At 58.0% G+C, this 11292-nt stretch overlaps 1 protein-coding gene across 2 annotated transcripts in view; it reads left to right on the top strand.

The window, feature by feature from the left end:
- The window catches only part of FAM193A (family with sequence similarity 193 member A), a 154982-nt gene that overhangs the window by 141729 nt on the left and 1961 nt on the right, over nucleotides 1-11292 (top strand). For both annotated transcript variants that reach the window (XM_070067973.1, XM_051836727.2), the window contains exon 20: nucleotides 2842-2923. In XM_070067973.1, the coding sequence (XP_069924074.1) occupies nucleotides 2842-2923 (82 nt within the window). The remainder of the gene's footprint in view (nucleotides 1-2841; nucleotides 2924-11292) is intronic.

An 11292-nucleotide genomic window follows, 5' to 3' on the forward strand; every position in this document is an offset into this window, starting at 1 on the left:
CTCCTCACGGCCTGGGGTCTCCTGCCTACTCCTCACGGCCTGGGGTACCCCCCACTCCTCATAGCCTGGGGTCCTCCCACCCCCACTCCTCACAGCCTGGGGTCCCCCCCACTCCTCATAGCCTGGGGTCCTCCCACCCCCACTCCTCACAGCCTGGGGTCCCCCCCACTCCTCATAGCCTGGGGTCCTCCCACCCCCACTCCTTACGGCCTGGGATCCCCCCCACTCCTCATGGCCTGGGGTCTCCCGCCCACTCCTCACAGCCTGGGGTCCTCCCACCCCCACTCTCACAGCCTGGGGTCCTCGCACCCCCACTCTCACAGCCTGGGGTCCCCCCCACTCCTCATAGCCTGGGGTCTTCCCACCCCCACTCCTTACGGCCTGGGATCCCCCCCACTCCTCATGGCCTGGGGTCTCCCGCCCACTCCTCACAGCCTGGGGTCCTCCCACCCCCACTCTCACGGCCTGGGATTCCCCCCCCACACGGCCTGGGCCCCCCCACTCTGGGCGGCCTCAGCAGCAGTCTGATCCCACCCCTCCTGCCCCTGCTTTGTCACACAACTGGAGGTGTTGCCTCAGGGCGTCCCGGGCTGTCCAGCATCGTCTCCTGACGCCCGCATGTGGCTGGAACTGGGTTCCGTTTGGCGATGAGTTCTGATCAGAAGGAGGGTATCGGGAACCGCTGTGCTGTGCGAGCACCTGCCGCAGCCGGAGCTGCCCCTCGTGGGAACGGGGTGGGAACTGGCCGCGGCTGGCCTGCGGGGCTGCTGCAGACCGGTGTCCTTGCTCGCGGCTCTCTCGATCCGGGGCCGGGGCGCCACCACCTTGCTTTCTGCTGCTCGAGCCTTAAAAGTTGAGATACAGAGGTCTGCCCTGCAGCAGCCCCTGTCTGCACAGGCTGCTGGCACTTCCTGGGGACACCCCACTCTGCCCTTGGCTGGCACTTCCTGGGGACCCCCCTCCCCTGGCTGCGTTTCCTTTGAACCTCGTCCGAGGTTCCCAGGTTTTGTTGCTCTTCCCCCACAAGATGACAGGACGCACCCAGCCTGGGCTCCCCATGGCGACCCTGACCTCAGATGAGCTCTGTGCCTGTGGGTGCAGCTGAGCTGGCCGAGGCCGTCACAGAGCGGGGGCAGGAGGACGGCTTGTGGCGTCTGACGTGCTGTGGAGTGGCACAGTCCAGAGTCTGCCTGCAAACGCCTGGTGCCTGGGCGGGTAATGGGGAACACCTTTGTGTTCTTGGAGCCTGGTACAGGCCCTTCTCGTGCCTGCCCTGTCACGGCCCCGCCTCAGGGCACAGTGGCCAGAAGGGGCACACGGAGGAGAGGGCAGGGAGAGCTTCCGGGAGGGCCGCAGCCGCTGCGGGAGCTGGGCCGGAGCACGCTGCTCTGCGGAGCGCACCTGTGAGTGGAAGCAGGCGCCACGGGGAGCCCCGTTAGGCCTAGACCCGAGGGGCAGCACTGCGGCGCCAGCATCTGGTATGGGAGCCAGTTCAAATCCCAGCTGCTCAGCTTCAGATTAGCTCCCTGCCAGCGTGCCTGGGAAGGCAGCAGAGGATGGCCCAAGTACATGGGTGACCCCAAGGACGCTCTGGGCTCTGACTTTGGCCTGGTCCAGCCCCGGCCATTGCAGCCATCTCTGTCTCTCCTTCTGTGTGTGTGTGTGTGTGTGTGTGTGTGTGTGTGTGTGTGTGTCACTCTGCCTTTCAAATAAATAAAACAATCTTTAAAAAGTAAAATGTTTAAAAAAGCTAGAGCTGGGGAGCTGGGGAGCTGGGCAGCAGGCAGTGGGAGTGTAGTCCAGGTCAGCACCCAAGCAGACAGGTGGGGAAGAGTGCGCCGCCTGCTGTTGAGGAAGAGTGCCAGCACGCGACAGGGCGTGTGGGAGGAAGGCAGGCAGGAGCACCGTTTCTGGGCCCTACCTCGGCGGCCCTGGTGCACAGGAGGAAACAGTGAGAGGCCTGACAGTGATGCCAGGAGGGTGTGGCTTGATAGATGGGAGCTTGGGGAGGAATTCCAGGTGGAGGTGGAGGCTTCGGGGGAGAGGCACCCACGGGTGTTCCTGTGCAGGGAGGAAGATGGAGGCGTGGCAGCTCTGGGCACTTGCGGAGCTGCAGCCACGCAAGTCCCCGGGAGCCGTTTCAGCGCTGATGCCGTCTGCCCCGCCGTGGGAGGGACCCAGCGATGGGGAGGGTCTAAGACAGCGCCCTGTCCAGCACCTGGGAGTGGAAGTGTGGTGGTCTCTGCCCTCGTCCCAGGCAGGTGTGTGCTGATGGGGCCTCCTGGACACTCGCACGGAGCCCGGGGATGGTGCTCCTGATGCACCCCCGGAGGCAGAGCGCCGGAGAGAGACGGACGTCCTGAGACTTGCCGAGAACGAACGGATCAGGTTGTCCCTGCTCTCCCGCCTGTTGTCAAGAGGCTGTTTAACTGCCACCTGAAATGCAGCCTGAAAAGTTGGCTCAGGCTCTGGTTGTGCTGTGAGAGGCGATGCCTGGGAGAGCCGCCTTCCTGCAGGCCTGGTGTCTGGCTCCTCGTGCTGCCGAGGGCACGTCCAGGGACAGCACTGTCCCCGCCCTGGGCCTGCTCTTCTAAAGGGCACCACGACCACTCCCGGGGGGAATCTGGGTTCCAACAAGGGGACCACCTAAGGGGGCCTGGTGCTGCGGTCGCCTTGCACAGCGGACATGTGAGTCACACGATTTCCAGCGTGGATCTGAGTGGCACCCGAGAGATCCGCCCTCATTTTAGAAACCTTTGTTAGCAAGTCACGAAGCTGTTGGAATGATTTCTTGTGCTCTGAGTTTATCATTTGACCTGCCTCTTTTCTTTGATTTTGCAGATGATGTGTTTCTGCCTAAAGACATCGACCTGGACAGTGTGGACATGGACGAGACGGAGAGGGAAGTGGAGTATTTCAAAAGGTAATGGGGGCGGCGTGGAGGCCCAGTGCTCTTGCAGTTGTCCTGGAGGAAGGCAGCTGGCTGCCGAGTAGCGTTCTAGAAGGATCCGGGGGCCGGCAGCACCAGCAGGGGCTTAGAATCCACGTGGGGGGAGTCATTCCTTCCAGAGGACCCTGATGTGGGCTGTTTGAATAGGCGGGTTTGGTGTACTTCCAAGGACAGAAGCCACATGTTAGAGATTTGCCCAGTTTTCCTAGTAGGCAGACTTTTTTGGTACTATAATAATAATGTTCTATTACATGAATTCTGGCAACAAAAAAATGTAAGATTTATTTATTTGAGAGGTAGAGTGATCAGAGAAGAAGCAGGGTGTGTGTGCGCGCGCGCATGTGTGTGTGAGAGACAGCGCACGCGAGGGAGCGCAAGTGCTTCCATCCGCTGATTTACGCCCCGGAACCCCGCAGTAGCCTGGATGAGCCAGGAGCCAGAACTCCATCCCGGCCTCAGCGTGGATGGCAGGCACTTGGGCCACCCTGTGCTGCTCTCGCAGGTGCATTAGCAGGGAGCTGGATTGGAAGCAGAGCGGCCTCTCCCGCACGATGCGCCAGCATTGCAGCAGCAGCCCAACCCGCCGCTCCACATCACTGGCCCCAACCCAGATAGATTTCCCAGTTCCTAGTTTTCCTTAGAAGCACTTTAACCTCCTGGTTTCACGCATCACACAGAAGAAGCAGGTGCAGAGCAGGGTCACTGACTCTCCTCTGAGCCGCTGCGGAACCCAGATGTTCCTGGACGATGTGTGTCTCGCTTAGGTTTTCAGCAGGCGGAGAAAAGCACTTGCTAAAGGTGCTTATCCAGTCGTAATAAAGCTCAGTAAAGCAGGACGGGAGGGGCTCATCTGGAGCGTGATGAAAGGCGGAGGTGCATGGTCAGCGCCTGAGTCAATGTCGCATTTAGGTGGACCATTGAAAGGCTGTCCGTTATTACAGCTTCTGTTTGTAGAGGCGTGAAAAGAACCAAGAAGGATAAACGAAATTTTCATTATTCTCTCAATGTATGTTTGTGTAGAATCTAAAAGAACCTAGAGGTACACATTATTTTTTCTTTAATGTTTATTTTTAATCTACTTGAAAGGCAGAGAAATAGAGAGAGCTTGAACCCACTGGTTCACTTCCCAGATGCCCACAGCAGAGCTGGGCCAGGCTGAAGCTGGGACCCTGAAACTCCACCCAGGTCTCCCACGTGGGTGGCAGGAGCCAGAGCCCTGGCACCAGGATGCACTGGCAGGACGTTGAGCCCGGAGCAGAGTCCCCAGGACTCACACCTAGTGTAGACTGGGGCATCCTAAGGAGCACCGCGCCCACTGCCCCTTGCGTGAAGACAGCTTTACCAGGCTGTGGAACAGAGTTGGCACACCAGAAGCACATCTCCAGAGGGACCCTCCCACACCCAGTCTCTGCTCCTTAGGGCATGTTTGATCCACAAAGGCACCTCCTCCAACCCTAAAGGAACAGACTAGGCCTGGGTGGGGGCAGTTCAGGGGAAGCTGTGACCCGGGAGGAGTGAGTGTGCCTTGAGGCTGGGTTCAGGACAGGGATGGAGGAGGGGCACTTGTTGGCTATAGACAGAACTTTGGAGGGCTTTTCCCAAGAAAGGCTTGTCGGACTCCCACATTGTAATAAACATCAAAATTGACCTGATTTTTTTAAAAAATTATTTATTTGTTTATTTATTTGAAGGAGTTACACACAGAGGAGGCTGAGAGAGAAGTCTTCCATCCTCTGGTTCACTCCCCTATTGGGCACAACGGCTGGAGCTGTGCTGATCCAAAGCCAGGAGCCAGGAGCTTCTTCCAGGTCTCCCATGTGGGTGCAGGGGCCGAAGCGCTTGGGCATCTTCCACTGCTTTCCCAGGCCACAGCAGAGAGCTGGATCGCAAGTGGAGCAGCTGGGACCTGAAGCAGCGCCCATATGGGATGCCGGCACTGCAGGCGGCAGCCTTACCCACTGCACCACAGCACCGGCCCCATTTGACCTGATTTTTATACTCAAGATATGGGGAAAATAGTGGAACATCTAGAAAGAGAAAAACGTGTAGAAAAAAGTAGGATAAATAGAAATTTAAAATCATAAGCCCACGCACACTTAGATCAGTTGCCGTGATGGACAGTAGGTGAGTACCTGCTCACCCTCCATATGGTCATATGTATATTCTGCTTCCAAGAACCTGGAAATAAAGGAGACTAGCAGGCCAGCGCCGTGGCTCACTAGGCTAATCCTCCACCTGCGGCGCTGGCACACCGGGTTCTAGTCCCGGTCGGGGCGCCGGATTCTGTCCCGATTGCCCCTCTTCCAGGCCAGCTCTCTGCTGTGGCCAGGGAGTGCAGTGGAGGATGGCCCAAGTGCTTGGGCCCTGCACCCCATGGGAGACCAGGAGAAGTACTTGGCTCCTGCCTTCGGATCAGCACGGTGTGCCAGCCACGGCAGCCATTGGAGGGTGAACCAACAGCAAAAAGGAAAACCTTTCTCTCTGTCTCTCTCTCTCACTGTCCACTCTGCCTGTCAAAAAATAAAAAATAAATAAATAAATAAATAAATAAATAAAGGAGACTAGCAGATACCTCAGATAAAACTTGCACTGATGCCAGACAAAGTAGTTAGAATGGTATTTTAATTAAGGATTTACAGTAAGTACTTTTTTATCCCTAAACATTTGGGAATCTAAACATGTGAGTTAAATAACTTACAGTTTAAGGAAGAAACCAGTTTCTGCCTCTCAAGTAATTAACTAAAAAAAAGAAGTGGACATTTAAAAATAGAACTACAAACTACACGGAATTTAAACGTCACATATGAAAAACCGTCTGCTTTTGGGAGCTCTTGGTAACAAAGCCTGAAGTGCCAAAATTAGCTTTTAGGTGAGCCGTAAACCAGCCAGGACACGCCGTTAGGTAGAAACAGGACGATCCTGCTTTTGGTAACTGTCAGAGTGGAGTGATGGCTGCGTGCGTTAGACTGTATTCTGTGTGTGTGTGTGTGTGTGTGTGTGTGTGTTGTGTGTGTGCAAAGTTCTCTCTGCAGAGACAGACAGAGAGGTCTTCCATCCACTGGGCCGATCCAAAGCCAGGAGCTAGGAGCTTCTTCCGGGTCTCCCACGCAGGTGCAGGGGCCCAAGGACTTGGGCCATCTTCCACTGCTTTCCCAGGCTACAGCAGAGAGCTGGATTGGAAGAGGAACAGCCGGGACTCCAACCAGCGCCCGTGTGGGATGCCGGCGCTTCAGGCTTTACCCGCTGCGCCACGGCACCGGCCCCCCCATGTGTAAAATCCTACAATACAATCTAATTTTGTAAATATGTGAGCAAAGTAAGAAATAACTACAGATGTCATAGAGGTTAAAGTAAGACTTTCAAACCTGAAATAAGACACAGAATTAAGCCATGGGGCAGATAGAAAGCCTGGCCACTACCGCGACTGCTGGACAGGAGAGCGACGTCCTCCAGCTCTGAGCGGGTCACCAGTCACGGACGGCTGGAACTGGAAGCGGAGACTCCTGCTTGATCTCGTGAGACAAGTGCAGTTTTGATGCAAAGTCTGACCCAAAACACAGAAAAAAGAAAAATTACAAGTTTTCCTCACTCGTGGGTATGAGATACAAAAGTCTTGAAATATTCTTGTGCTAAACCCACGAGTGTGTTTCACAAAGCTGCGTCCCCCAGCAAAGTGGCCAGCGACGCGAAGGGTGTGTGATGTTGGAAAACCCACTTGGGTGACTTCCTCCGTTGATGTAGTCAAGAAGAGCGTTGGATCGTTGTGACAGATGCAGGAAGTCGGAGCGGCTGCTGCGGTCGGCAAGGAGCGGCGCGTGGGCGCCAGGCGGCCTCCCCAGAGGAGGAGGCGCAGCCACGCCGCGGCGTGGGAAGGTGGGGCTGAGCAGGACCAGGCGCCCCCGGACTGCCCGCACAGCAGTGGGAAGGGGACGTCCACTCCGATTGTACACGATCCAGTCGTTTGCACAGCAAGTAGAAAACTGTATAGCAACTTACTCGTGTTTCTCTGCCGGCGGTTAGAAAGCGGGGCTCAGACACAGCACACCGTCTGCAGCCCACGGGGACGTCTGACAGAGGTCGCACAGACGAGGGGGCTTCCGTGGGAGCCGGGCGCGAGAGCTGAAGCCCAAGCCCGCCGTCGGTCACTCCGTGGAGCGGTTGCACTTCCCAGCATTGTCCGCAGGAGCAGCTGGGAGCTGTCCACACGGGGCTCCTAAAGCCTGGCGGGGGTGGGGGCAGCTGGCTGGCTGGCCGTGCGGCAGCTCAGAAATGAATGTCAACCAAAAGGAGGTCGTGTTACCAAACAGCCAATTATATCAGCTTCCGAGCAAGCAAAAGGAAAGCGCCTGGTCGCGCCAGCCACGCGGCACGTCTGCGTGCACAGAGGTGGACAGCACCCAAGTCCGAGGGACAGCCCGTGAGCCGTGAGGCTCACCGATGGGGAGTTCACCCGTGAGGACAGCAGAGGAACCGTGTGCCCAGGCCAGGCCCAGGCGGGAAGCGCGGGAGGCCTCGTGCTCGTGCCCTGAGTCTGACGGGTCCCGGACGGGTGGGCTCGTCCCCAGCCCTGCGAGCTGCTGCACGTAGGCCTCCCTGCGGCGGGCGTGTGAGAACTGGCGTGTGTGGTCGGGCGAGAGCGGCGCTCGCACTGTGGACACGGGAGGCGCTCCGCAGAAGCCAGCACGCTAGGACTGGAGAAGGCCTCGCGTGTGAGGGGCGCGGGAGCCGGGCAGCGCAGTGTCCCAGGGCTCGACTAGGGGGAGCGTGCCTCTGCGGACAGCGATTCTTGATGTACGTTGGTGTGATCACCTTCTTGCACCAGAAGGGGGGCATCTGAGACCCTCCTGGAAGAACAAGGGGCTGTCGTCTTAGCCCCTGCTGAGGACTGAGCAGGTCTCAGTCAATGTGACGCCGGAGTGGCAGGCCAGCACCGAGTTGAGCTGGGTGAGGTGGATGCAGAGTGTGCGCACAGCGGGCAGGGCTCGGTCAGATGCCCGCCTCCCGCTGTGCTCCGTCAGATGCCCGCCTCCCGCTGTGCTCCGTCGTCTTCCCGTGGAGACTTTAGATGTTGGCCGGCGCTGTGCCACAGCAGGTGAGGCTGCCCCCGCAGTGCGGGCACCCCGTAGGGCACTGGTTTGAGTCCCAGCTCCTCCACTTCCTGACCCAGCTCCCTGCTAATATGCTTGGGAAAAGCAACAGAAGGGGCCCAAGCGGGCCCCTGCACCCACGTGGGAGACCCGGAAGAAGCTCCTGGCTTCGGCCTGGCATAGCCCAGGCATTGTGGCTGTTTGGGGACTGAACCAGCTGATGGGAGATCTCTCAGTCTGTCCTCTCTCTCTAACTCTGCCTTTCAAATAAATAAATAAATATTTTAAAAAAATTTTAGATGTTGAAAGCAAACTTTGTTAATAAAAATGTATTTATTTCAGGCCGGCGCCGTGGCTCAATAGGCTAATCCTCCACCTTGCGGCGCCGGCACACCGGGTTCTAGTCCCGGTTGGGGCGCCGGATTCTGTCCCGGTTGCCCCTCTTCCAGGCCAGCTCTCTGCTATGGCCAGGGAGTGCAGTGGAGGATGGCCCAGGTGCTTGGGCCCTGCACCCCATGGGAGACCAGGAAAAGCACCTGGCTCCTGGCTCCTGCCATCGGATCAGCGCGGTGCGCCGGCTGCAGCGGCGGCCATTGGAGGGTGAACCAACGGCAAAGGAAGACCTTTCTCTCTGTCTCTCTCTCACTGTCCACTCTGCCTGTCAAAAAAAAAAAAATGTATTTATTTCAAAAGTCTTCCCAGAGAGAGAACATGAGACCAGGAGGGAAAGAGAGAGAGAGGTCTTCCATCTGCTGGTTCAAATGGCCACAGGCTAAGGTTAGGAGCCAGGAGCTTCTTCCGGGTCTCCCACGTGGTGCAGGGCCCAAGGACTTGGGCCATCCTCTGCTGCTTTCCCGGGCCAAGCAGAGAGCTGGATCGGCTGCTCCACCTCTGACCCAGTGCTCTGCTGTGGCCTGGGAAAGCTGCTGAAAATGGCCCAAGTCCTTGGGCTCCTGCACCACGTGGGAGACCCGGAAGAAGCTCCTGACTTCAGGTCAGCACAGCTCTGGCCGTTGTGGCCATCTGGGGAGTGAACCAGGAGATGGAAGACCTCTCTCTCTGCTCTGCCTCGCTGTAACTGCCTTTCAAATAAATAAATTCTTTTAAAAGATTTATTTTATTTATTTGAAAGAGTTACAGAGAGGTAGCGAGAGAGAGAGGTCTTCCATCCCCTGGTTCACTCCCCAGATGGCCACAACGGCCGGAACTGCGCGGATCCAGAGCCAGGAGCCTCCTCTGGGTCTCCCACGGAGGTGGGTGGACTTGGGCCATCTTCCCAGGCCACAGCAGAGAGCTTGATTGGAAGAGAAGCAGCTGGGACTAGAACCGGCACCCTTACGAGATGCTGGCGCTTCAGGCCAGGGCCTTAACCCATTGTGCCACAGCGCTGGCCCTAATAAACAAATCTTTTAAAAAAAAAAAAAAAAAAAAAACGGTGCCCATATGGGATGCCAGCACTGCAGGTAGCAGCTTAACCTGTTCCATCTCAGCGCCGGCCCTGAAAGCAGACTTTTAATGTGGAAGAAAGTAAAGATGAATGATACCCTTCCAACCTCAGAGTAGGAAAAGAGGTCTTGAAACAGCCATAAAAGAAGATTGATAAGTCGCACTTCTTTAGAATCTTGAATTTGTACACGTAACATAGAACTCAAGCAGCAAAGGTAGGCACGGAAAGGAGAGGCCGGTGGACAAAATCCCAGTGAGGCAGCCGCCGCCTGCTCCGAGTGTGCCTCCAGCGGCCGTCCGCACCGTCTGCACCACTTGGGGGAGAGCCCGGCGGGTCTGCAGGCGGGATCGCTCATCCCACGTAACCTGACAGGGCCACCCCTGCACACGTGCCGGGGGCGGGGCCGGGCACTGTGTGGCTTCGCACAGCCACGGAAGTGAGCAGTGCGCCGGGGCAGTGTCTCACAAACTTAGTGAGGAAAAATACCTAGAGGGTGGTGGTTCCTTGAGCTCGCAGGCCGCCCTGCCCGGCTCCTGCGGGGTGCATCTGAGCTGTGGAGGACAGGAGAGGACAACCAGCTGCCCAGAGCTGGCTGTGATGGGTGGGGGGCAACCAGGCCTCTGCACTCTAGTCCTGCATGTTCGCAGTCTCTGTGTGTGAGGCCAGAGGGGGCACCCTGGGCCGGGGCCTTCCGGAACAGCCAGGGGAGCCCTGCTGCGGTTGTGAGCAGGCGTGCAGTTGATAGACCACAAGAGAACGAAGGAGACAGGAGAGAGGTGCTTGCCAGCGTTAGGAGGAGACAGAAGCAGGAGTGCAAGCTTCCAGAATGTTTATAGCATAATCGACTCTGGACTTGACAGGGTGTTTGGTTTGGTTTCTAAATATTTATTTAATTATTTGAAAGAGTTAGAGAGATGGGTAGACAGACAGATCTTCCATCCACTGGTTCGCTCCCCAAATGGCCACAGCAGCTAGAGCTGAGCGGATCCGAAGCCAGGAGCCAGGACCTTCTTCCGGGTCTCCCACGTGGGTGCAGGGCCCAAGCACCTGGGCGTCTGCTGCTTTCCCAGGCCACACAGAGCTGGACAGGAAGTGGACAGCTGGGACTGAAACCAGCACCCACATGGGCTGCAGCACTGCAGGCTGTGGTGTCACACTGTGCCACAGTGCCGGCCCCCTTGGTGGGTTTTGTTAAGACACGCACCTCCCGTCTGCTGGTGCACTCCCCCAAATGCCCACAGGGGTGGGGCTGGGCTGGAGAGAGAAGCCTGCTGCTGGGAACCCGGCTCTCCATCCAGGTCTCCCACGCGGGCGGCAGGAGCCCGCTGGAGTTGGCAGCCGGAGCCGGGCGCTCCAGTGTGGGCTGAGGGCGTCTCGGCCCCGGGCTCAGTCTCCCCCCCCACCCCGGTGGCCAGGTGGAGGGAGGCGCGGTGCTCTCCTTAGGACTGAGGCCTCGTGCCGCGGCCCTGGGCGGTGCTGCTGGCTCTGTGAATGGACAGTCTCACCTACTTAGTGACCGGCACCGACGCATGTCCAGGTTCCGCTCAAATTCCTGCTGCCCTGGAACAGTGAGAAGGAGAACTCCAACACTGTGGCGTGGCAGGCAGGCCGCCGCCTGAGACGCCAGCATCCTCATGGGCACCGGTTCGAGTCCCGGCTGCTCCACTCCTCCCCCTCCCTGCTAATGCACCTGGGAAAGCAGCGGAAGATGGCCCGAGCGTTTGTCCCCTGCTGCCCGCGTGGGAGACCCCGCTGGAGCTCCTGGCGTCAGCCTGGCCCGGCCCTGGGCGTGGCAGCCATCTGGGGAG

Source organism: Oryctolagus cuniculus, chromosome 2, assembly GCF_964237555.1.
Source record: "Oryctolagus cuniculus chromosome 2, mOryCun1.1, whole genome shotgun sequence".
Classification (NCBI taxonomy): domain Eukaryota; kingdom Metazoa; phylum Chordata; class Mammalia; order Lagomorpha; family Leporidae; genus Oryctolagus; species Oryctolagus cuniculus.